Source organism: Ahaetulla prasina, chromosome 3 (genome assembly GCF_028640845.1).
Source record: "Ahaetulla prasina isolate Xishuangbanna chromosome 3, ASM2864084v1, whole genome shotgun sequence".
NCBI classification, from domain to species: Eukaryota; Metazoa; Chordata; class Lepidosauria; order Squamata; family Colubridae; genus Ahaetulla; species Ahaetulla prasina.
The window spans coordinates 166,643,876-166,671,412 of record NC_080541.1 but is presented as its reverse complement, the minus strand read 5'-3'; the positions used below and the strand labels follow the sequence as shown (position 1 = coordinate 166,671,412).

The 27,537-nt window shown below is 42.1% G+C and overlaps 1 protein-coding gene across 1 annotated transcript in view; it reads left to right on the top strand.

Annotated features, from left to right (window-relative positions):
- The window catches only part of C8A (complement C8 alpha chain), a 69,681-nt gene extending 42,822 nt beyond the window's left edge, over positions 1-26,859 (top strand). Inside the window, exons 8-12 of the mRNA XM_058178541.1 lie at positions 743-983; positions 14,336-14,467; positions 15,671-15,828; positions 23,240-23,462; positions 25,864-26,859. Of these exons, the coding sequence (XP_058034524.1) occupies positions 743-983; positions 14,336-14,467; positions 15,671-15,828; positions 23,240-23,462; positions 25,864-26,015 (906 nt within the window). The 3' untranslated portion in view covers positions 26,016-26,859. The remainder of the gene's footprint in view (positions 1-742; positions 984-14,335; positions 14,468-15,670; positions 15,829-23,239; positions 23,463-25,863) is intronic.
- The last annotated feature ends 678 nt before the right edge of the window (positions 26,860-27,537 follow it).

Sequence of the window (27,537 nt, the reverse complement as noted above, 5' to 3'; positions counted from 1 at the left end):
GAGAAACAACTAAAAAGGAAGGTTTGCCATGGGCCTGGGGACCCCAAAGTGGGATTGAACCTGTCAAGTGGCTTGTTTGATTGTTGACATTAAGGAAGTGTCAACTCAATGACTTTTTTTACTTATTTGTATTGGGTTTTTTATTTTTGTAAACTGCCTGGAATCACTGAGAGTAAGTTGGGCAGCCATATAAATTTTCATAGATAGATAGATAGATGATAGATAGATAGATAGATAGATAGATAGATAGATAGATAGATAGATAGATAGATTTGCATATTATTATAAGACCACGTTTCAAAAACTCAGTTTAACTTGTTTCTGAGTACTCGCTAGCTTTCTACTTACCTCCCAGAGAAAAACTGGGTGTAGCTTGTTGCTGTCTGCTAACTAACTAGTTACTTACCTCCCATGCAGAAACTAGGTATACAGGTAGTCCTTGTACAACATTAACTTTTCAAAGTTACAATGGGACTAAAAAAAAGTGACTTGTGACCACTTTCACACTTACAACCGTTGTAGCAATCCCAAGGTCACCTGATCAAAATTAAGACACTTGGGTTAGGGTTAGGGTTACCCCATGTAACAATTGTGGCATCAAAGACCATAAAATGGGGCAAAACTCACTTCACAAGTGTCTCGCTTAGCAAGAGAAACTTTGGGCTCAATTATGGTCGTAAGTCAAGGACTTCTGCCTGTCTGATAACTAGCTAGGCACTTACCTCCCATGCTTTATCTACAGAATGTAGGATTTATTCGAGCTAAAACCAAAGTACAAACAGCTCGTTTCAAGATGAGACGTGATAATATATATTTGGATGAAGATATGTTGCAGTCTCTGATAGAGCTTCCGGAGGAATACAATTATGGGATTTACAGCAGATTTATTGATGATTATGGCACCCATTTCATGACATCTGGAACCATTGGAGGCATCTTTGAATACATCCTTGTTGTGAACAAAGACAAAATGATGACCTCAGGTTTGCATGTTTATTTTCTATATTGTTCAGTCAGGGAAGTTTATACATCAAAGCACATCTATATGCTTAAAGCCAAGTCCAGGATTGATATCTTATATTTCTATCTGAAAAGGCACCCTGCTCTTCAATTTACTATTAAAAAAGTTGCCAAAATGAAGGAATGGAGGACAGGGAAAGAAAAAAGAAAATACAGATATGAAGTCTTAGTATTTGATGGCCAAGTTGACTAGTCGGGGAGAAGACATCTGGTCTGCAGATCAATGTATGGAAATGTAATGCACATGGATAGCTGTACTAATGATTTCTATCTTTGCCAAAAGAGAAGCAGTGTTTCCACAGGGATCTCACAGCACAAAGTGCTCACCTGTCCTGTTTTATTATGTGTGGTAGAAGAGCACCCTTATTAACTTTATTTGGGCCACTGCATTTGTTTCCCTGAGATTGTCTTGCCTGCATGATCCCAGAAGGCCTTGGAGTTGGCAAGCCAATAATCTTCCACCTCTCTTTATTCTTGGAATCGTTCTGACCAGCTGCAGACCTAAGCAACATTTTTTGGGGACGCAAACCCCCTAGATTCTGCCTGAATGCATTATGCCGTGGCCATCAATTGCAGATCTGAAGTCTATGTACTGCTCTACTTTTACAGATCAGTTCAAGGTGTTCCAGATTTGAATTTCAGCAGCTTAGTATAGATTATATTTACAAGGCTGTTAACTGCTTCCACAGCTATATTAACAAGGAGAAATTGATTGTTGGTTGCTTAATGCATTGGAGGTAAATGACAGTCTGAATTAGTCAAAACCTGTGAATTATTCTACACAAACAAAGGAAAGTTGCCCAGATCCAGGGGAGGCAAGTTGTGTCCATAGTGGGAATCGTACACACAATAGAGACACATACCAAGATGCCTCAATCCACCACTCAGCTTGTATTATTTTCAAAGGAGCATATATATTCAGCTTGCATTGCTAGGAATATCTGGACCTCGGCTAAATAGTATAAACAATTTCATAAAAATATACAGTTGTATAAAGGTAAAGATTCCCCTCGCACATACGTGCTAGTCGTTCCCGAGTTTAGGGGGTGGTGCTCATCTTCGTTTCAAAGCTGAAGAGCCAGCACTGTCTGAAGACATCTCCGTGGTCATGTGGCCAGCATGACTAAATGCCAAAGATGCACGGAACGCTGTTACCTTCCCACCAAAGGTGGTCCCTATTTTTCTACTTGCATTTTTTACGTGATTTTGAACTGCTAGGTTGGCAAAAGCTGGGACAAGTAACAGGAGCTCACCGCATTACACGGCACTAGGAATTCAAGCCGCTGAACTGCTGACTTTCGATTGAAAGCTTAGTATCTTAGACATTGAGCCACCACGTCCCTTTTCAGGTGTATATTTGTATATTCAGTTGTATATTTGTAAATTCAGTTGTATATTTAGAGGTTAATCTGTTTTGCTGTATGATTTTTTGATGGGGGAGAAAAACTGTTATTGATCGTAAAATTTATGTTCTGGATTACCATACAGGTAGCCCAGGGGTGAAATCTAAAAATTTTCCCTACCGGTTCTGTGGGCGTGGCTTAATTGGTGAGTGTGGCTTGGTGGTCAGGTGACTGAATGGGCATGGTCAATAATAATAAATAATAAAAATAATAAAGTATACAAAACTTGGGAGGCACCGGTCTACCGTCTTGAAAAATAGAGGCCCCGGTCTACCAATTACTTTTTACTGAGGCACCGGTCTACCTTCTTTAAACATAGAGGCCCCAGTCTACCAATTGCGTTTTATTTATTTATTTATTTATTTATTTTTCGCATTTTTATACTGCCCTATCTCCCTAGGGACTCAGGGTGGTTTACAGCCAGATAAAAACATACATATAAATACAGAATAAAACCACAGTTAAAAAACTTACTAAATAAGGCCAAAAATTTAAAATAGAAATACAAATAATAAAACCCCATTAAAAACCAAATTCAAAATTTAAAAATTCTAGTCCAGTCCTGCGCAAATAAATAGATGTGTCTTAAGCTCGCGGCGGAAGGTTCGAAGGTCAGGAAGTTGGCGAAGTCCTGGGGGAAGTTCATTTCAGAGGGTGGGAGCCCACACAGAAAAGGCCCTTCCCCTGGGTGTCGCCAGTCGGTACTGCCTGGCCGACGGCACCCTGAGGAGTCCCTCTCTGTGAGAGCGCACGGGTCGGTGAGAGGCAGTAGGTGGCAGCAGACGGTCCCGTAAGTAACCCGGCCCTATGCCATGGAATGCTTTGAAGATAATTACCAAAACCTTGAAGCGCACCCAGGAGGCCATAGGTAGCCAGTGCAGTCTGCGCAGGAGAGGTGTCACATGGGAGCCACGAGGGGCTCCCTCTATCATCCGCGCAGCCGCATTCTGAACTAACTGGAGTCTCCGGGTGCTCCTCAAGGGGAGCCCCATGTAGAGAGCATTGCAGTAATCCAGACGAGATGTCATGAGAGCATGAGTGACCGTACATAGGGCATCCCGGTCTAGAAAGGGGCGCAACTGGCGAACCAGGCGAACCTGGTAGAAAGCTCTCCTGGTGACGGCCGTCAAATGGTCTTCAAAAGACAGCCATCCATCCAGGAGGACGCCCAAGTTGCGCACCCTCTCCTTTGGGGCCAATGACTCGCCCCCAACAGTCAGCCGCGGCTGCAGCTGACTGTACCGGGATGCCGGCATCCACAGCCACTCTGTCTTAGAGGGATTGAGCTTGAGCCTGTTTCTCCCCATTCAGACCCGTACGGCTTCCAGGCACCGGGACAGCACTTCGATAGCTTCGTTGGGGTGGCCCGGTGTGGAAAAGTATAGCTGAGTATCATCAGCGTACAGCTGGTACTTCACACCGAAGCCACTGATGATCTCACCCAGCGGCTTCATATAGATGTTGAACAGGAGGGGCGAGAGAATCGACCCCTGCGGCACCCCACAAGTGAGGCACCTCGGGGCCGACCTCTGCCCCCCTGTCAACACCGTCTGCGACCGATCGGAGAGATAGGAGGAGAACCACCGATAAACGGTGCCTCCCACCCCCAATCCCTCCAAACAGTGCAGCAAGATACCATGGTCGATAGTATCAAAAGCCGCTGAGAGGTCTAATAGGATCAAGGCAGAGGAATAACCCCTATCCCTGGCCCTCCAGAGATCATCCACCAATGCGACCAAAGCCGTCTCAGTGCTGTATCTGGGCCGGAAGCCGGACTGGAACGGGTCTAGATAGACGGTTTCATCCAGGTACCGGGGTAGTTGACATGTCACCACACTCTCCACAACCTTCGCCGCAAAGCAAAGGTTGGAGACCGGACGATAATTGCCTAAAACAGCTGGGTCCAGGGAAGGCCTCTTGAGGAGAGGTCTCGCCACTGCCTCTTTCAAGGCGGCTGGAAAGACCCCCTCCAACAAAGAAGCATTTGTAATCCCTGGAGCCAGCCTTGTGTCACCTCCTGCGTGGCCAGTACCAACCAGGAGGAGCACGGGTCCAGTAAACATGAGGTGGCGTTCAACCTACCCAGCAACCTGTCCATGTCCTCGGGAGCCACAGGGTCAAACTCATCCCAAACAATCTCAACAAGACAGCTCTCTGACATCTCACCTGGATCCACCCAATTTTGGTCCAGACCATCCCAAAGCTGAACAATTTTATCGTATAGATAACCACTAAACTCCTCAGCACGTCCCTGTAACGGGTCATCCCGCTCCCCCTGTTGAAGGAGAGAGCGAGTCACCCGAAACAGGGCTGCCGGGCGGTTATCTGCCGACGCAATGAGGGAGGAGACGTAGCAACGTCTCGCTTCCCTCAATGCCACTAGGTAGGTCCTATTATAGGACCTAACTAGTGTCCGATCAGCCTCCGAACGACTGGACCTCCAGGAACTCTCTAGGCATCTTCTCCGGCGTTTCATCCCCCTCAGCTCCTCGGAGAACCAGGGAGCTTGTTGGGACCTACGCCGGGTCAGAGGCCGCAAAGGCACGACACGGTCTAAAGCCCCAGCCACGGCCCGTTCCCAAGCCGCGACTAGTTCCTCAGCCGTGCCGTGAGCTAGCCACTCAGGAAACGGCCCAAGCTCCGTCTGGAACCTCTCCGGGTCCATCAGGCGCCTGGGACGGAACCAACGTATTGGCTCCGTCTCCCTGCGGTGTTGAGTGGCGGTCAGAAAGTCCAGGCGAAGGAGAGAGTGATCTGACCATGACAAAGGTTCGATGACTAAATCCCTCAAGTCCAGATCCTTCAACCACTGACCAGAGATGAAAATCAGGTCCAGTGTGCCTCCCCCAATGTGAGTAGGGCCATCTACTACTTGAGTCAGGTCCAAGGCCGTCATGGAAGCCGTGAACTCACGAGCTGCTGTCGATGACATGCCGGTCGATGGCAAGTTAAAGTCCCCCATGACTATAAGTTTGGGGGTCTCCACCGCCACTCCAGCGGTTTTACTGAGAGGCACCGGTCTACCAAGTGCCTTTTTTTGGCAGGCACCGGTCTACCTTCTTTAAAAATAGAGGCACCGGTCTACTAGCTGCCTACAGCACTGATCAGCTGTAGTGCGGTCCTTTGAAGTGCCACGGCAGTCATTTAAGGCTGTTTGCAGCTATATCACCACCGAGCACTTCAGGGACAGAAAAGAGAAACAGCAAGGCGTGGGCAGTGGGGGGAGGGCAGGGATTTTTGCTACCGGTTCTCCGAACTACCTGCTCCCATCGCAACCGGATCGCATGATCTGGTCCAAACCAGGAGCATTTTACCTCTGAGGTAGCCCTTGATTTACAATCATTTGTTTAGTGACGGTTTAAAGTCACACACCAGCACTGAAGAAAGTGACTTATGAAAATTTTTCACACTTACAACCATTGCAACTTCCCCGTGGTCAAAATTTGGATAGGTGGTAACTGGCATGTAGTTATGATGGTTACAGTGTGCCAGGGTCATGTGATCACTTTTTGCAATCTTCCAACAAGCGAAGTAAATGGGGAAGCCAAAGTCACTTAACAACTATGTTACTAACTTACCAACTGCAGTCATTCATTTAACAACCGTGACAAGAAATGTCATAAAACAGAGCAAAGCAAACTTAACTATTTTGCCTACCACAGAAATGTTGGTCTCAGCTGTGGTTGTAATTTGAGGATTACCTATATTATGAATTAAGAAGTTTTGTTTTTTTGTTTTTTTGTTTTTTTTTATTTGCATTTATATCCCGCCCTTCTCCGAAGACTCAGGGCAGCTTACACTATGTTAAGCAATAGTTTTCATCCATTTGTATATTATATACAAAGTCAACTTTTATTGCCCCCAACAATCTGGGTCCTCATTTTACCTACCTTATAAAGGATGGAAGGCTGAGTCAACCTTGGGCCTGGTGGGGCTTGACCTTGCAGTAATTGCAAGCAGCTGTGTTAATAACAGACTGCATTAGTCTGTTGAGCCACCAGACTATCACTTCCCTGTGATAGGAAAAAGTGGCTTTGGAGAAATGCATTGTTCAAGTCTCACATTTCCAAGTGATGCACCGAAGAGCTAAGCAATATGGATGATTATGAGATGAAGTGACCTTGTTACCTTGCATGGAATACTGCTTCTCCCTAAAGAGCATATTTTTAAAACGGAAGAATGATGGGTCTTGGGGAACGAAGATGCAGGAGAGAAAGGAATGACAGTGTGGGATGAAGTTAATTGGAGATTCTTCTGCTTAGATTTCAGTCTTGAGTAATATTCCTGTACCAGTCCCCCAAACTTATATCTAAGCCTCAGCTTTCTGGATTAGAACTGAGGTCACCCAGAAATGAAGTTGGCATCTTTTCTACACAAAGCATGTAGAGCGTGGGTATTAAACTCACAGCATCACTTTGCTGTCATGTGACATTTCAAGATATTTTTCCCATTCGCGGAGCTGGAATGGGTGTGGCCTAAGTGTGACACATCTGGCCCATGGGATGCCAGTTTGACACCCTAGGTGTAGGGGTACTCCTTGACTTATGATAATGTTATGACTTTTTTGCCACAGTCGTTAAGTGAATCATGCACTTTTTAAGTTTAAGTGAATCTGACTTTGCTTGTCAGAAGCCAACTGGAAAGGTCGCCAATGGCGATAACATGACCCTGGGATGCTGCAACTGTTGCAAAGACATGCAGTGCACCCATATTTGGATCACATGACCATGAGGATGTTACAATGGTCATAAGTGCAAGGACGTCATAATGTTGTGACCTAGGCCTAAGTAGTTATTACCAGACACAATCAGTCCTAAACAAACCTATTTTATTAGAATAACTGAGAATTACTTCATTCTCAACTTAGTCCAAATTAAGTCCAAAACAAAGTTCTTCAGAAAAAGTCGTTCGGTCTTATCACAAACCTTTGTCTTCTTTGGCACCCTGCCAAAGGCTTTTCTTGGCAAGAACCCCATGAAGTTGAGAAACAGGAGTCAAGAAACAATTGTAGCAACGTTGCTTTCCTACAAAAAGTCCAAGTGCTCTTTTAAGCCTTATAGGAGAGGCCAATCATCTCCTGGCCTTACTCCCAAGTCGTCCTTTTTGCTTTAGCTGCTCTTGTCTTCTGGCAGCTCTTTGCATGCATGCACTTGCATGCATGCAACAGGCTCCTCCTGTTCCTCTGCCTCTCTCCTGTCTGCCTCTGCAGGCTCCAGAGTCCGCGCATTGCTCCCAGATGGCCCTGGCCCCATCTCGGCCTCCAACACAGAGCCCTCATCTGGGCCTTCTCTCGCTCCAGGACTGACCCATTGTCCTCCCCAACCCTAACTCCACTGCCAGCTCCGCAGGCTGCTGGCAGACCACAACGCATAAGTCATACTCTCATGTTTGTATACTTTTCTTCAAGGAACTCAAGGATGGCTGGAGAGCTTTTGTGAGCAGGAGTGGGGAAAGGCATTTAAATGAGCATTGTATTATGTGGATTTGTTTGCATTTTGAGCATTTCTTGGCATGCCTCTTCACTCCACCCAGCCACATAAATACATGAAACTGAAGAGCTACTTTTACAGAAAAGGCTATTGTGTTTTTTCCAGTAGCCACCCAAAGCTACCTTGTGGTAAGATGGGTGGCCTATACATTTTATAAATAAATAAATAATAATAGGCACTGAGCTTGCAATAGTGAATAGTGTCCATCCAGTCAGGCTGTGAATTCAATGGACTTTAATACTCGCAGGCTTGTGTCTCTCCTGGTCCCAGAGAGTGACCAACAGAGAGACCAACATGCCATTCAAAGCTGCAGAAAGCAAGGCTGTCAAGAGAAGAAGAAGAATACATCAGCCAGCAACATCTCCACAGAGCCATTCCTTTATTTATTTTGCATTATGCTCCCTCCCTGCCTTTCAGAAAGGGTGTGATTTATGCAAGAAGGTGGGCCCCGTGGAAGGAGGAGGGAAATTGGAGTCCTAAAACAGACAACAAAAAAATGCGCCCCGGGAGAAAAATATTTTTTGCTTTTATGTAAGATACTTGTATAATTTTCACCCACAGCAGCAGACTATAAAAAAATAGAGACACATTTATCAAACTGGTGCTATAGTTAAGTGCCTCGTTGAGTCAGGAGAAGCAAATCTGTGGTTCAATGAATGTCGGCCGTTTGCTTTAGTGCTGCTCATAGTGTCTGAAAGCAAATGTTTCTCTAGAATTATGGGCTTGTTTCCCTTCTTCTGAAAAGGCTGATGATGGATGCAATCACTATCAAGCATGGATGACTCAATGAAGCGAAGGCAGAAATATACTTTTAAGGGGTAGTTTGGCAATCTTTGCCTTGGCAGGCACGTTAATTGCCAAATGATGCTTAAAAGTAGGGGCATGTTTTAATAAACCTAGTATGGAAGTTTAGACTTCTACTGGTTACTCCTTCGATGACAAAAAAGAGTTTTTCCCTCTCCAAGTTTAACTTTCCTGTCAGTAAGACTTATTGTGAGTTGTCTTCAGTGTGCTATATTGGCACCATGAGCCCTGGTGGTACAGTGATTAGAATGCAGTATTGCAGGCATACTCTGCCCACAGCCAGGAGTTCAATCCTGATCAGTTCAAGGTTGACTCAGCCTTCCATCCTTCCAAGTTTGGTAAAATGAGGAGCCAGATTGTTGGCGGCAATAGGCTGACTCTGTAAACGGATTAGAGAACGTTGCAAATACTATGGAGAGGTATATAAGTCTAAGTGCTGTTGCTATTGTCCTTTGCCTCAGGCAGCATAATTACTTTAGCATACCTTTTGAATTTAGGAATATAAGGATTTGTAAGATATTTAGTAGCTATAGTAAGCTAGGAGTTGCTGAGCTATGGAGGTAAGGTGGCTTTAAAAGCATCATAAGAAGATCAGGTAGGTCTTCTTCATTGGTCTTACCAATCCCTGCTGTACATGGTGTCCAGGGATGCTGTTCAACAGGTTCTGACAGATTCTGGAGAACCAGTAGCAGAAATTTTGAGTAGTTCAGAGAACCAGCAAATACCACCTCTGGCTGATCCCAGAGTAGGGTGGGAATGGAGATTTTGCAATATCCTTCCCCCAGGAGGGGGGAGGGAATGGGGATTTTGCAGTCTCCTTCCCCTGGAGTGGGGTGAGAATGGAGATTTTGCAGTATCCTTCCCCTGCCACACCCACCAAGCCACACAACGCCCACCAAGCCACGCCCACAGAACCAGTAGTAAAAAAAATTTGAATTCCATCACTGATGGTATCTCAATTTCTTAAAACAAGGTATAAACAGTGACAAAAATTGGAGATCTAACTAAGTCACTGGTCTGCTCCAACAACACTTGTCTTTAGTTTTTATGTTATGTTATAGTATCTTACAAGCTACTTCATGGATGTGATGCAATTAAAATTGGACAGAAAAGTTTTCTAGAATGCAACATGAGCAGTTGGCTGGTTCATGTAGATCTTTCATGTAATTACAGACATTATATGGTATTTGTATTTATGATTAAATTTATATGCCACCCATCTCTCAAAGCAACTGTTTATATATCAGTTACTGTAAACCAGGGGTCTCCAACCTTGGCAACTTTAAGACTTGTGGATTTCAACTCCCAAAATTCCTCAGCCAGCCCTGCTGTAGACATTCATATGCAATCAGTATATGTTTAAGAGACTAAATGTGTAAATCAAAATAACTAGAAAGGTAGGGAGGTATATAGATAGAGGGACAGACAGAGAGACAGATGGACATGTTATGTTTTTTGACCTCCTGACTAAGCCTTTATATTTTTTAAAAAATATTTGTTTCAATTCATATATATCAAGGCATATATAGACACACTTTATTTTAGCATTAGTGATTGTATTGCTTGTTTTGTTTCATTTATTTTATTGAAAATTGTTTTCATTATTTTTGTGGATGCCTTTTAAGGCTTCTTTGGGGAGAAGAATTGTATGGGAGAAGAAAAAGAGAAAACAAAGCAAAATGTGCATGTTTTGTATGTATTAGATTTTGGACTAAGTCTAAAAGTTAGCTATTTCCATTTATCTACCTGCCTTCTGATGAAAATTCAGTTTCCCTTGATGTTGAGTCAAGTGCTCAAAAGCAGGTGCTGTGTTTGTATCCATTCCAATTTTCACATATATGTGTGTGTGTGTGTTTGTGTGTGTGTTTGTTACATAGACTGCTACATAGATACTTACATACATACACTCTTATTTTCTTTAATTTGGCAGTGCTGGCTATGAATTCTGCAAATATATAAGCAAAAAAAAAAAAAAGATGGGAATTCATTCTGAAGGAGGATTTCTCCACCTGAAACAATGAAAGAATGGAAACAAATATAGTTACGAATCCTTGGGAGTTGCACAAAGATTATCTTTGATTTTTTTCTTTCAGAGCAAATCATTATTCTTGTACGGTTTCACAGAAGAGCAATACCATTTGTTTGAGATTTCTAATTACTGGTACAAAAACAGAAAGAGACTTTCTCACACTGTGATTAATTCAAAAATTAAAAGCAGAAATCCATCTAATTTGTGAACCATATTTAGCCCCCTGGAATTGCAATAAGACAATATGTAATCTTGTTTTCTCTTTTCCTGCACTGCCAATATATTTTGTATGATCATCATTTTATGAAATCTACTACATACCATTGATCAAAGTAGGAGCAACCCTCTCATGACTACCAATAACAAATTGTATTGACAGGCCTTTGCTGCAACTAATTACTTAAGAGGTACTAGAATATATTGTTGAAACACTGAGAAAAGAACTAATCATTTCTTTTTGTTTAAAGTAAATAGATTTCACCCATGTGTGTTGTTAAACAGTGGTGGAGTAGTTAAATACAAACAATACTATAGATTTATTAATATTCTGTCAGTTGGCAGCAAATGAATATAAATTTAGTAGCTGGGAGACTTTGTTCTATTAGATATGGCAAAGTATAGTCCGAGTCATAGCTTTATTGAGAGTGTCAGCTCATTAGGAAACATTAAATTTTAGTTCCCTAATTACATGAAGCAACACTGATACAATAATATACTAAACCACAACAGAGTGGGCAGCATAGTGTGTAAGCCCAGCCCAATTAAGAAACGCTGTTTTATTTTGCCCACAAAGGGCGAAGGTGGTCATTGATTTATGAATGCTGGCTTAATGAAACTATGGTTTGTTTTAACCTAAATGCCAGAATTGCAATTTATCCTTAGTTCTTGTACTCTGTATCTTCTGGGTACTAGTGGAAGAAATTGAGAAAATTGCGGCATTAGTTAAGCCAGAGATGACTTCAGCTGCTCTTGGTTTGTTCAGCAAACCATGGTTAAAATAAAAACTGGCTGACTATTATGTACAAATGCAAACTTACCAAAACACAAATGCGGATTTTCCTCACTGAGAAAGAGGTTTTTAAAAAAGAGATCAATCTGGTGTCTGTTAAATAAATTATTAAAATACTGAACAGAATTTCATAAAATTTGACAAACAATACTTTTAGGTCTAAAAGGAAATAGGCAAGATTCTATAGGATTTATTTTATTTTATTTATAATTAAATTTCTATACCGCCCTTCTCCTGAAGGACTCAGGGCGGTGTACAGCCTTATTTAAAACACATAAAATACACAATATAAATCACAGATTTAAAATGCATTTAAAACAGGGGTGTCCAAACTTGGTCCCTTTAAGACTTGTGGACTTCAACTCCCAGAGTTCCTCAGCCAGCTTTGCTGGCTGAGGGACTCTGGGAGTTGAAGTCCACAAGTCTTAAAGGGACCAAGTTTGGACACCCCTGATTTAAAACGAAATATTTAACAGGCCTAATTAACTAAAACGGTCATAGACCGATATAAAATTTAAAATTATAAATAAAATTAATACATTAATAAATTAAATTAAAAACACTTAGGCTACTCCTGCCCAATTGAATAATAGGGTCTTCAGTTCCCGCTTGAAGGTTCGGAGGTCGGGGAGTTGGTGTAACTCTGGAGGTAACCCATTCCATAGGGTCGGTGCTGCCACAGAGAAGGCTCTCCCCCTGGGGGCCACCAACCGACACTGTTTGGATGATGGCACCCGGAGCAGGCCTACTCTGTGGGAGCGCACAGGTCGTTGGGAGGCTATCAGTGGCAGAAGGCGGTCTCGTAGATAGCCCGGTCCTAAGACATGGATAAATCTATCCTGGTTTCTGTCTTCTCTAATCTGATGGAGGGGTTGGGAGTGGGAGGCACCGTTTATCGGTGGTTCTCTTCCTACCTCTCTGACCGGACGCAGATGGTGTTGACAGGGGGGCAGAGATCGACTCCGAGGTGCCTCATGTGTGGGGTGCCGCAGGGATCGATTCTCTCACCCCTCCTGTTCAACATCTATATGAAGTCGCTGGGTGAGATCATCAGTGGCTTTGGGGTGAGATACCAACTGTATGCTGATGATACTCAGCTGTACTTTTCCACCCCGGGCCACCCCAGCGAAGCTGTCGAAGTGCTGTCCTGGTGTTTGGAAGCCGTATGGGTCTGGATGGGGAGGAACAGGCTCAAACTTAATCCCTCCAAGATGGAGTGGCTGTGGATGCCGGCACCTCGGTACAGTCAGCTGCAGATGCGGCTGTCCATCGGGGGCGAGTTGTTGGCCCCGATGGAGAAGGTACGCAACTTGGGCGTGCTCCTGGATGGTCGGTTGTCCTTTGAAGATCATTTGACGACCATCTCCAGGAGAGCTTTTTATCAGGTTCGCCTGATCCGCCAGTTGCGTCCCTTCCTGGACCGGGATGTCCTATGCACGGTCACTCATGCTCTCGTTACTTCTCGTCTGGACTACTGCAATGCTCTCTACATGGGGCTCCCCTTGAAGAGCATCCGGAGACTTCAGCTAGTCTAGAATGCGGCTGCGCAGGTTATTGAGGGAGCGGGTCGGAGCTCCCATGTAACACCTATCCTGCGCAGACTGCACTGGCTACCTGTTGTTTTCCGGGTGCGCTTCAAGGTATTGGTTACCACCTTTAAAGCGCTCCATGGCTTAGGACCGGGCTATTTATGGGACCGTCTACTGCCGGCCTCTATCTCCCAGCGTCCGGTGCGTTCCCACAGAGAGGGACTCCTCAGGGTGCTGTCAGCCAAACAGTGTCGACTGGCGGCCCCCAGGGGGAGGGCCTTCTCTGTGGGGGCTCCTACCCTGTGGAACGAGCTTCCCCTCAGGCTTCGACAACTACCTGACCTTAGGACCTTTCGCCGCGAACTTAAAACCTATTTATTTCGTATGGCTGGACTGGACTGATTTTAAATTTTAAATTTTAATTGAATTTTGATGGGTTTTAAATTTCTGTACTTTTATGGGGTGTAATGTTATTTTAAATTTTCTGGCAAATTTGAATCAGTTTTTTAAGGGTTGTTTTAATTATTGTGTATGTTTTTGTTTGTATTTTATTTGCCTTTTCACCGCCCTGAGTCCTTCGGGAGAAGGGCGGTATACAAATTAAAATATTATTATTATTATTATTAACTATGGAAATGTAATTTATATTTTTCTTTTAAAAAGCAGAACTGCATTCTCTTTGTCACTGTCAATAGCTTTCCAGATACCAGCTGCCAGGGATGGAGTCAAACGAACGTCAGGAAAGTAGCCACATTTAAAGTCCCATCTTAGTTCACGTGTGTTGCAACATAAGGGTGAATTCCCACCCTTTTTAATGTTGTGTTGCCTGTGGAAAAGAGCTGGGCTTTTATAATATGGCTCTGCCTCCCATCTTGGTTTTTTGATGTACCCTTGGCAGACGTTGTTTTAGACAATGACCAGTGAAAAAATGTTGAAATGCAAATAAGGATATTCTTACTGTGCTTCTGTTGGTAACTAAGATATGAAGGTTCATCAATTATCCATGGGTATAAACATGCTAATGATATTCATGATTTCTTCCTTTACTATAGAAGTTAAAAAGGATTATGTAAATAGCTGTTTTGGGGCATCGATTGGCTTAAGCTTTCCATTTCAAGAAGTTCTGGAAATAGATGCCAAGGTGGACTTCAATAAATGTGGCTCAGAAGGAGGCATGGGCGAAGGTAGGAAATAGACTTCTTCACTTATGAATTTAAAACGTCTTTGTTTCCATAAAGGGACTCAGGCACTAGAAATTATTTTTCATAGAGCAAAATAGACACAGCCTGCTGCATTCTTTTGCTGCTGGTCCTTATTCTATTTGATAAAACACAATTTGTTTTAGAAATTAAGGATTCGTTCAAAGGAGAAGAAAACATTTATGAGGGACACATGGTATTTTTGGTTATAAAATAACTAAGACGTATATAAGAATGTCTTCAAAGTCTTGAATGTCATAAGACTCATTGCATGTTTTGCTAATTTCTTGCCATTCATTGATTTCATTCATAAAGATGGATGGCAGATTAAACGGGAAGGAACAATAACAGGAAAAAAATATTTTGAATTCACAAGAAGGAGGTCAATGTTATGATGCAGTTTTAACATCTGTGTTGACAAATGCTGTGCATACTATGATTCAGCAGTGAAATCCTCTGAAGTCTGCTACCGGTTCTGTGAGTCTGCTACCGAGCATGTGCTTCGCCTTGGTAGCAGACTCACGCTTTGGCTGAGGCGCGCCCACGCAGTGCTAAAAAAGAAACATTTTGAAGCCTTCTGAGTCTGCAAAAGTAAGTAGAACAGTGAGGGGGGAGGGATCCGCTGTGCCACACAATTTATATTAGAGAGAAAGCAGGAAATCTGATGATTCTAGCTAATATAAATTGTGCGTCACAGCTGATCGTCACCCAGCTGATTGTTTGAAATACTGCTTTTGCCTGAATCGGTCCAAACCGGTAGCATTTCACCCCTGCTATGATTAAATATTATACTGTAGATGAATAGCACCAATAGGATTTTCTTTTACTGCCTATTCCAAATTCTTGTAATTCTTTGTTTCTTTCCCTGGAGTTTATCACCCTAAGCTACCATTTGTTTTAGCTTGAATATAAAGTATTCAGAATTTTTAAGTCTTCTTTGGGGAGAAGAATTATATGGGAGAAGGAAAAGAGAAAATGAAGCAAAATGTGCATGTATTGTATGTATTAGATTTTGGACCAAGTCTAAAAGTTAGCTATCTACATTTACCTACCTGCCTTCTGATGAAAATTCAATTCCTTTCCCTTTTTCAATTCTTATCCCCTTTTAAGTTACTTCAATTAATGAATGTCTGTAGAATTAGGGAAATCATAGAAATGTCTAATTTTTTTAACTGTTCAACTTTCCAGACGGCAATGAAAAAAAGTCAGTAGTAGAAGATATTATTCCTCGGGTAGAAGGTGGAGATGCCTCATCCATTGCCAGAATCATGGAAAATAGGAGCTCCATAGCATACCGCTACTGGGGGAGGTCATTAAAACTTAATCCCACCATTATTGATTTTGAGGTAAGCCTTTGCTTTCACGTGTAGGAATGCTGCATTTCTAAAGGATTGAAAGTGTACTGGAGCAGATCATTTTATATTTTGATAGTGATTCCATCTTAGAACAGGCTTAAATGTAATGGGCTGTAGATACGCTGACCTTCTCCCCACCTCACAAGGATACAAATGTTGTTGTTTTTTTGTTTGGTTTTTTTAAAAAGAAGAGGACAAAACCCCCCCACAACTTTCAAAGTAAGGTAGAGGTAAGAAGAGAACTTTCATTCTTAATGTTTAAGTTTATGTTTATTGCACCATGGCAACTAGATTGTCAAAAGAAAGGTGGGAATAGGAATACCCATTTTCAGAAATTGAGGATTGTTTTTCTTTAACAAGGAAGAATGGATTGTATTTTTTAAACTGGGTATTGATACAATTAATCCTGCTGTGAAGCATCTACAACCAGGCTGTTTAGATCTCCTCAGAGATAGGCTGCTGAAGGTTCACAGGGGTTCGGGAGAATCTCTAGCTAAGATTCTGTGCAGTTCAGAGAACCCCCAAATCCCAGTCCTGGCTGGCCCTGCCCACCCAGCCCTCACAGGAATCCTCACACAGCCCGTTTTGGATGCAGGTAAGTGTAGGGCATGCATGGAGGCTCATGGACGGTGAAAAACAGGCCTACCAGAAATTTGGGAAGGCCAGAAATGGGCCTTTGGAGCCCAGGAAGGCCGTTTTCCCCCTCCCGGAGGCTCGAAAAAAGCCTCTGGAGCCCAGGGATGGCAAAAACACCCCCCGCCATGGTGCAGGAGGCCGACTAGGCCACACCCACCATGGCCAAGCCCGCCCATGGATATCCTGTCTAAGATGAGAAATAGCTACAGAGATGAAGCAGTCAACTGCCTTTGTAGATCTTTCTAATTGTTTCCCTAATTAATAGAGACATTTGGAGCAGATGCGGGAAAAGACAGTGCTGAAGAAAACCATGGTCGCTAGATCATACACATCATATAGATAGTTTAAAATGAAATCAATTGTGGACATTTTGTCTCAAAAAATTAAAGGAGCCATTAAAAAATTCTGGCTCTCTTTTGCATACATTCTGTACCTGGCAGCAGGCTTAGCTCTCCAAGAAATATAATAGGATTCTGGTTTTGTCCAGAAGGAGACAGTTCCATGTACCGTACTTTTCAGAGTATAAGACACACTCCCCCACCCAAAAAAATAGGGTGGAAATGTTGGTGCGTCTTATACACCGAATATAGCCATTTTTGGCCTCCAAAAGCCCCACCCCGTGCATCAGAGGTGGGTTTCAGCAGGTTCTGATCAGTTCTGGAGAACCGGTAGCAGAAATTTTGAGTAGTTCGGAGAACCGGTAGTAAAAATTCTGACTGGCCCTGCCCCCATCTATTCTCTGCCTCCCAATTCCAAGCTGATCGGGAGGAAATGGGGATTTTTGCAGTAACCTTCCCCTGGAGTAGGATGGGAATGGAGATTTTACAGTATCCTTCTCCTGTCATGCCTACCAAGTCACACCCACCAAGCCACACCCACAGAACTGGTAGTGAACATTTTTGAAACCCACCACTGCTGCACATCCCGTTTTTGGGCCAAAAACAGGTCCATTTTTCGCAAAAATGGGTTTGGGACAGGGGTGAAATCTTATAGTCTGAAAAATACAGTGTTTGGTTGCCAAGCAATGCAACTAAGACTACTCTAAGCTAACCAAATGAAATGATTCGTTTGTTGGGTTGCTGTATCCTCATCCATGGCTGCAAATATAACATCAGTTCATTTTATAGCAATAGCACTTAGACCACAGGTGACAAACTGTATGGTGACATATCACGGTGTTTTTTGCTTTGCGGAGCTGGGATGGGCATGACCTTTCCATGTTCAAATACACTAACATTCAAGAGAGAGTAAGGATACTAGAATTCCAGTTCACCACCTGAACTACATAAAGCAGTATGGAATAGGTGCAAAATGCTTGAAACTTTGCTGGTATCTAAACCCATAATGTAATCGGTCTTTAAACCAATTAAAATGCATTTTTCTTTTTTGACATAACAGTAAGGGTTACCTCCAGTTTTAATCCCAAAAATAACTGTGGTGCAACTATCAAATATATGGGATAAAGTCATAAAGCCTAGAAACGTATTCGAATAAACTTAATTCCATGGTTTGCAGTAACAATATTACAAATAATAAGTCAAATTTATTATTCACATGCTTGAAGTTGGTGACCCAGATAGACATATGCCTTGATATCACCATCGTTTTCAGCCTAATAAATTGGTACTCCTGGCTGCCAATTTATTTTTTGCTGGGGCTTCTGAAGTGTTACCTTTTCTTATGGCACAATTCTACGCTGGATATTTTCTAAGGTGGAATGCCATTTGTGGAAAAAAGATGATACACCTGTATGATTAAATGGCTGCAGCTAGATATCCAAGAAATTAAACCTGTCAGGCAAAAGTTCCTAGAACAATGTTGTTATGCATCTGTTCAGGGGACAGGCTGGTTGTTACTTTGTACATTTGGAAGACGAGGCCATTTAACAACATTTGAAATGACATACCAGGCTCTTAAGCAATGTTGTTTCTTCCCCTGGAGTTTATCACCCTAAGCTACCATTCGTTTTAGCTTGAATATAAAGTATTCAGGATTTATGCTCTGAATATATCTTGCTGTCCCCTCTAGCTGCTTTTCTCCCGAGAATTTTTTTCTTGTAGGGACGAATAGCAATATATGTGCTGTAGCAGAGAGATATTCCTGTCTTTCACATTCACTGTTAGAGAGAGATTTTATTTATTCAAAAACCCACATAGCTGACTATTTTATACAATAGAAACCTGAGCAGCTCAGAATAATAAGGGAAAGGAAAGGGAATTCAGAACATCTTCTAATTGCCAGTTCCTTGTGGAAAACCTTTATGCAATTCCCTTTTTCTGGATGACTGTATAATTCAAGACCCCAATTCTGGCAGGTTCAGATGTTTTGGAACTGCAAAACCCTCACTGTCCTATAAATTCTGGAGCTGAGTTGTAATCCCAACACATCTAGAAGATGCTGATCAGTGGTGGGATTTAGCTGGCTTGGGCCAGTTTGGGTAAATTTCTGGCTGGCCCCACCTCGCTCCTCCCCGCCCCTTCCAGGAGTCCCCATGTCCTCCCTTTTGTCTCCCAGTGCAGGGAAGCCTATAGGCCCAAAATGGGGCGTGGGGGGAGGGGGGGAGACACACCACCCATAGCCCATTTTCACTCTCAGGAGGCTTCAGTGAGGTCCAAAATGGGGCACGGGGTGATGGTGGTGCAGCGCATCCCCCCCATGACCCATTTTATCTCCCAGGAGGCTTCAGGTTGGACTACTAGGCACAAAACAGGGCACGGGGTGCAGTGCGGCCCCCCATGGCCTGTTTTCACACCCAGGAGGCTGCAGGGAGGCCTACTAGGCCCAAAACAGGGCATGGGGGGAGGACGGCGCATCCCCCCCCCCCATAGCCCATTTTTGCTCTCAGGGATGTGCTGGAGGCCGAGTGCTGCCTGTCACACATCCCCTGGCCACGCCCACCATGGCCATGCCCACCCAGCCAGTCATTAGGAGAGAGAATCAGTTGTTAAATTATTTGAATCCCACCACTGGTGCTGATTTTAGGTAATACTGCTACCATATGTTACCCCATTTCCTTTATTTTTCTGTTTAATTGAAGACAGACTAGCTTTCCCATCCTGGATGGATACAATTCCATGAATTCTGAATGAAACAGTTTGCCAGGCATTTAGTCCTTAACCCTTAAAAGACAGCTCCAGGAACACCATAAGTGCTGGTGGTTTTGGAGTAGATTCAGACATCTAATAATTACTAACCTCCGCTTGAATGTCCTCTCCATTTGACATACTGTTGTTTGCTAAAGTGTCTTCTGTAAATATTGTTTTAAAACACTCTACCTCAAGGCCGTGGAGAATATCTTATGCAGCAATCCTCTCAACCTCTTGAATTACAGGAAACCTCTGTAAACAGACTGCCCTGTACCTCTCTCAGCATTCCTGACAGCTCTACACACTATTTGTATTTCTGACACTTGATCCCTCTTTCCACAGTGCATTGCTCCTGTGCATTGGGCTGCAGAGCTTCAAGCTACCAATAAAAAGTAGCTAAGAATTAGAGGTTCCTGTATGTTTTTATTTTCATCTGGGGGCTCAGCAGGATTTTTGCAGCCCAGATGTGCTAGACAAATCCACTAGATTTGAATTTCAGAGCCCACCTCCTTTGCAGTCCATTTTGATCTCGGCCGATGATTGATGGGAAAGGTTCTTGAACTTGCAAACTGTCACTCTGTGAAAATATTTATCCAGCATGTAGCTGCTGTGTAAAAGGCAAATTCCATGTTGGGTAACAATTAGAAAGTCTTGGCAGATGGCAAACCTGGTCAGAAGCTCAGTAGGGTCAGGCTTAGTTAACAATTGGAATAGAGAGACAGAAAGTTCAAGAACTGTTTTCTGTATTGAGAAACTGGGGGTGGGGGGAACCTTTAGATGGTAATGACAAATTGTCCTTATTCAGTATCAAGATTAGATGAAAAGACAACTTTAAACATTTGGAAAAAGGATCAATGCATTTGTATGTTTGCTTATTCATGTCAGAAGCATCACAATTAAAATTAAGCATGGTAAAGGTTCCCCTTGCACATATGTGCTAGTCGTTCCCGACTCTGGGGGGGCGGTGCTCATCTCTGTTTCAAAGCCGGAGAGCCAGCGCTGAAGACGTCTCTGTGGTCATGTGGCTGGCATGACTAAATGCCAAAGGCACACAGAACTCTGTTACCTTCCCACCAAAGGTGGTCTCTATTTTTCTACTTGCATTTTTTTTAATGTGCTTTCAAACTGCTAGGCTGGCAGAAGCTAGGACAAGTAATGGGAGCTCACCCTGTTACACGGCACTAGAGATTCGAACCTCTGAACTGTTGGACTGAAATTAAGCATACTGTACGACATAAAATTTAAAATATGAAATACAAGATTAAAATATGTACACATTTATTCAGTGTATATCTTGTTTTTACATTTGCATAGATATATTCAAAGCAGATTACAGCAAGGAAAAGAATGCAAACTGCAAATAATGCAAAATTTTAGAAGTATAAAATTAAAACTGATGGTAGTGCAATGCCTATATACAAATCAATGAGTGAAGCCAACTTCTTCGGGCATGCTGCATATAGTTCCGTTTGTTGCACTTCCAAAAAAGATATTACAAAAATGAAAAAAAAACCTGTAGAAAAAGATGATCAAAATGATAAAGGGAACTAGAACAGTACCTTAGGGCAAGCAGTTGCAAGGTTTCACGCTTTTAGCTCAGGAAAAATGGGTAGGCCGAGAAAGGAATATAATAAGCATTTTTAAAATAATGCAGAGCGTGGGGAAAATGTCTTGTGAGATATTTCCCTCCTGCTGTCATCAAAATAGTTGGGGAAAGTTCTCCCACTGAAGATGTTGCATGGGGAGAAATTCAGATAGAGAAGAGGCAAGCTTCTGTATTGCAGCCAGGTGATTATGGACATTGCTCCCATAGAGTAAATGGCTGTGTATTATAGATGCTCATTGTGTATAAGATTAGCAATGATTATTGGCCATGAAGACTCTGATGTTGCCTCCAGACATCAGTGGAAGACACATCTGATCAGGAGAGACCAGTGGTGGGTTGCCCCCAGTTTGGACCAGTTCTATAGAACCAGTAGTAAAACCGGTGGGAGGCTCTGCCCACTGACCCAAATGTCATCAAAACTCTTAGGTGCATGCACGCGGGCACAATGCAAACCAGTAGTAAATGTAAGGGAGAGACCTATTGTCTTCATCGTCAACTGCTGGGTTTCCCAAAGTTGTCTGGGTAGCTACAGTAAAAACAGAGTCTGAGCCAATATAACTTTTTGTATAATGATTAGATGAATAATTATATTTAAGATTTTTGAAGGAGGAAGAAATCCATATTTCACACTACATTGCAATAACATTGCTTTTCTTTGACTTGGGTTTTTGCTTTGATTTGCAGTATGTACTTTCATTTGTTGTGATAACTCATCTTGGCTATTTGCCCTGTAAGCAGCAAAGAGAGCAAATAGTTGATCAATCTCTCCCTCAGATCTTACAGCCTCAGAAATTAGATCATTCTGAACTCTTTCAACGCTATATTTGTACATATTTATACCTACTTTCCCAGAAAATGAGGCCGCAAACTTAGCCAACCTTGTATCAGAAGTCACCAGATTGGGGAAAACTGCAGAAACAGAATGATTCATTCCTTCTTTTTGAAAGCTTCATTGGGTAGTATAAATAGAGACTTCATACTTATCTAGTTTGAGGAAGTGACTTGACTTGGGAAATCATACTGGATACAGACGAGAAACCCATTTTAAATGAACTTATGGCTGCTCTCAGGGAGAGACATAGAGGCTAAAAGACCTCGTGGCATGTTGCTTGATGCCTTTTCTCCCACACATAATGACTAGAAGTGCTCTACAAATCTCTGTTGTCACAATGACTTGAAGTCACTAAAATGTCACTTCTTAAAGTCACCATAAGGCCTTTGGTGCTACTATTAAGGCTGCCCCCTGTGTCCTGCTCAATATCTTCCAGGTCATCTAGCAGCTTTATAGAGGAACTTGGAGAAATTCTTTCCTGAGATCTTTTTAAAGATCTCCTTTATAGAATATCATCATTTCCTTTAAAAATACAAGATTCAGGATAAGAAGTAGAAGTAAACCACTAAACAATTCTTCCTTCTCTATCCCCGTTTCTAAATATAAAGATAAAAAATATCTTTATATAATATAACAATAGACTTTTTTAAAAAAAATATTGACAGTGCACCCCTAACTACTTTTTTTCACTCTTGTTCCCCAAATGAATTCCTATAGCATTAGTCCCTTTTGTTTCCAACACAGTCCAACACATATTTAGAGAATTTCAGGTATCTGACTTAATGTAGACATTATCCACATTTTCTATATCTACTTCTGTATTTAACCCAATTGTTTCAGTTATGGGAGCCATTTGCTCAATGTTAAGATGTCTTTGGCTCCTGCACCATTCTCTATAAGAATCCCAAAAATGAAATTTGATGTAGCGTCCCAGGAATTTTATTTTTTTAAGTGTATATAGCAGTTTAAAAGAGGGAGGAGAAAACTGAGAGACAATCCTTGAAAAGTCAGCCGGGGCCATTCATATCCTAGAATAATATATCAAGATGATTATCAAAATAAGTATTTTGCCATTCCATCCGTTCTGTACCTGCACCATTTAATTTTGTTGGTTTGCAAATGCCACTTTCCCAAGATATCCTGGTACTTTCTGGGCATTGTATTTCAACTTTCCCAAGGTTGAAGTAACACCCAAAACAACCACAGTATAAAAATAGTTTTCCTTTTTCTCTTTTTCCTCAGCTGCAGCCCATACATGAATTATTGTCTAGGACAAGCCTTGGTAATATGGAAACCAAGAGGAGAAACTTGAAAAGGGCTTTAGATCAGTATTTAATGGAATTCAATACCTGCCGGTGTGGTCCCTGTAAGAACAATGGTGAACCAATCCTGCTGGGAGCTACCTGTGTTTGTGAGTGCAAGCAAGGCTACCTAGGCCCAGACTGCGGAGAGACAAAGAGGACAGGTAAGACTTCTGAGAAACTATTGTTGAATGAAACCTCCTGAGATCACTAGGCTGTAAACGACATTTACCTTCAATACCTTGGATCCCCTCATATGCCAGGCTACCGAAGGAGCTTTATCCAGGAATCAGACTGGCATTTCAAGCCAGTTTGAAGGGTTAACTAAAGATGTTGTAGAAGTAGCTTACTGCAGTTGCATAAATCATATCGGAGACTGCAAGGGCAGAGCCAAGAAAAGCCCCCAATAAATATTAATGGGAACGTCCAGCGCTTGCAACTTAACCCTATGCAGATTTAAGTGTAGTTAAATTGATTTATTCTAGTGGATCTAATTCCATATAGGATTGTGTCAGGTCAGTCACTTCAGCCTCAAATTCTCCAGATAATTCTTTGATATAGATGTGGAATCTCTCATACTCACTCTCTCTCACACACTTTGTACTCTCAAAGACCCGTTATATAGATATATAGCAGAACTTGATGTTCCCCTGTTGTCAGTAATTGCTTGCCTACAATTCTTTCAATCCATGATGTCTTGCTACTGGGAAAGATGTCTTGCTGCTATGAATCTAATGCATACATTTATGGTAGTTGTGCCAGCATAACAATCAGCATTTATTTGGGAACTTTTAGTATAGTGCTTACATTCAGCCACAGTCAACATTAGCTGGGTTGCAGAGAAGAGAGCTAAACTGCATGCTCTATGATGTACAGTATATAAAGAGAAAAAGCACAGAAATAAAAGGAGGTATAGCTTGTGTGGTATAGCGCTTAAGGCATTGGATTAAAGAGTATGAATACCTGGGTTATAGACTAGATGCATACATTGAGGATTACTGTGACTCTGAGCCAGGCTCAGCCCAACTCAAGTTTGTTGGTCTGAGGAAAAATTAGAATATAGAGTAGAAAAGCCTTCACGGAAAATAATGCAGCAGATAGCACTCTAAAACACCTGCCCCGTTTAAAATGCTTGGATACAGGACAATGTATTTTCTAATTCCCTAAGGAAGGATTTCTCAACCTCATTAAGGTTTAAAATGTGTAGACTTCAACTTCCAGAATTCCTCAGCCAGCATGATGGGAGTTGAAGTCCACACATCTTAAAGTTGTTGCAGTTGAGAAACCCTGTTCTAAAACAACAGCTGCTGTGCTGTTGTCTTTGAGGTCATTTTGGATCATGTCGATGCAGTTCTAATAAATTTGTCATTTCAATGAATAAAAATGAAGATTAACAGGTGGGTCTTACAAAGAACTCTTAAAGCAGCCTATTTTTCTCCATCCATTGCAGTTTAAAGCTGAAACTTCAAACAACTTTAAGGGTTTTTTTGGGGGGGTGAGGAGGGACTGACAGACGGGAGAAAATATTCTATACCTTTTTATGATTGTGAATATTGCAGGCAACACATGATTCATGCAATGTGGAAAGGTCCTAGGTCTTTCTTTTGGCTGCTTCTCTGTAACAATCAATACAATGAAATAGAAAGGGAGTTATATTGTTAGTATGCTGTAAATTACCCCACTTCCCATTCATTTTACAGGCTTGTTATACTGTTTGTTTTTTTTAAGCAGGATAAGGCTATCTTTGTTTATGGCCTTGATGTAATATATGTGTGTGATGCTTCAGGTTCTAGAAACAGGATTCTGATATTTTTGCTACTGATCGAGAGAAGTTACCATCCTTAGTTCCACCCTTATATCCTACTAATGAATTCCTAGAGGAAGATGACTACTGGATTAGGAAAAACCTTGTCTGGTTCAACAGAACTCTCCCTATATACTTCCATCAAAAGATTGTTGGTGCTGATCACTATACAATAGCATTAGTTCTGTAATAAATTTCTTTTAGATCAAGGATGGTCCAAATTTTCAGAATTTAGTAAGCGACAGCTACATCAATTCCAGAAATATATAAGTGTTGCAAAGCTATATAATGCTGCTGGTATTTTTTCTTATTAATAATTGCCAGTAATGTCCAGGTTTGTCCACAAACTGGAATGGATTTGATTCAGTGGTGGGTTTCAAATTTTTTTACTACTGGCTCTGTGGATGTGGCTTGGTGGGAGTGGCATAGCTTGGTGGGCGTGGCTTGGTGGGCATGGCAGGGGAAGGATACTGTAAAATTTCCATTCCCTCCCTACTCTAGGGGAAGGTTACTGCAAAATCCCCATTTCCTCTTGATCAGCTGGGACTTGGGAGGCAGACAATAGATGGGAGTGGGGTCAGTCAGAATTTTTACTACCAGTTCTCCGAACTACTCACAATTTCTGCTACCGGTTCTCCAGAACTGGTCAGAACCTGCTGAAACCCACCTCTGGTTTGATTTATTTGTTTTACTCTAAATGTTGAACAAATCTGAAACTGGCTTTACCTGAAAGTTGCTAATCACAATGTACTCCGTTACAGGTTATCCAGTCCATGGTAGCTGGAGTTGCTGGACTCCATGGGCAGCTTGTGAAAGGGGAACTAGAAGCCGCACAAGACAATGTACAAACCCACCTCCTGAAAATGGTGGAACAGCATGCCCAGGCAGGAATACACAGACAGAGATCTGTTAATAACTAATAATGTTACGAGTGGATTAATGGATTATGCTACCAGGCAGGAAAATGTTGCGAGCTTGATGCAAATTGAGTCAAAACAAGTGGGCCATAAATATTGACTTACCTTTAGGACAGTGGAAAATCCCAGTAGCAAGAATATACAGAAAAAGAAATGTAAATGTTTTGTACACTTTGTACACCAGAATTGTAATTGTAGTATTTTTTTTTTTTTGAATGCAGAAGTCCATCATAAGGAAGACATTTTTGCTCTGCACAAAATTTAAAACAAAAAAAAATGTTATATTGCTGGTCTTGTAATATATTACTGACTAACATGTTAGGACTATTCAGTGAATTCATCATGTGAATATCTAGTGTATGATACAAAATAGAATGTACTTCTTTCCCAGAACTGTCTATTTTACTACCATGGCAACAAAAAAATTTTTTTCTGCTACTGAACAAATTTGTTCCCAAAATAAGATGTAACAATTGGGTCCAGCATCATCATATGATATTTTTCTAAAATTCACTACTATGGCTATAATTCAAGAGTTGATCATTACAATACAGGCTTTTTCTTCAGATAAACAAATTTCTAAACAAAGCAGTCCCTTTGGTATAACTAAGATGATAAATTGCCTCTGGATATAAATCCTCTATATATTCTGTCACTTAGGTAGTCTTAGCTTTTTAAACAACAGCAATAGTAATACTTGGGTGTAACACTTTTCAAACTTCAGGAGTTGTAAAAATCACACCTGTAGGTCAGAATCCAGGCAACTGTTACAGCTACCAAATCCAAAGCACAAATATTAATTCAGAGATCCAAGAGATAAAATATTAAGGGAAGCAAGGCATTTCTTTAACCATAGTAGATCTACCCAAATTGTTACAAATTAAATCTAATAAAAGCATTTTGGAAAACAGTGTGAACTGGCTGCCTTTTACTTGGAACATCCAATAACAAAAGATATTCTGTTTAATCTGTTTAATGATGTAATGGCAGATAGCATAAGGATAACAACATTTCTGGGAACAATTTATGCTGGGGAGGGAGGAAATCCTCATGGTGACTTCAGATTTTTGAAAATAAGCTATTACTGTGGTAATGTGTTGTATAGCTCTAAATCAGTGATGGCTAACCTTTTTGCAGTCATGTGCCAAAAGAGGGGAGAGCGCAGGGGGGTCACGCGCATGCCCACACCCATAATTCAATGCCCCCCATGCCCCACCCCCCGCACATGCATGCACAACCCCCCCGCTCCCCCCGCTTTTGGCACATGACGGCAAAAAGGTTACCAATGGGCCCAGTAGGCCTATTATTTGCTCTCCCCAGGCTCCAGAGGCTTTCTTGGAGCCTGAGGAGGGCGAAAACGGCTTTCCCTACTGCCCAGAGGCCCTCCGGTGGCTGGAAACAGCCTATTTCCTGACTTCCAGTGGGCCCAAAAGGCCCGAAAATCAGCTGGCCGGTATGCGCATGTGTGCTGGAGCTGAGCTAGGGCAACGCTTGCGTGCCCACATATATGGCTCCACG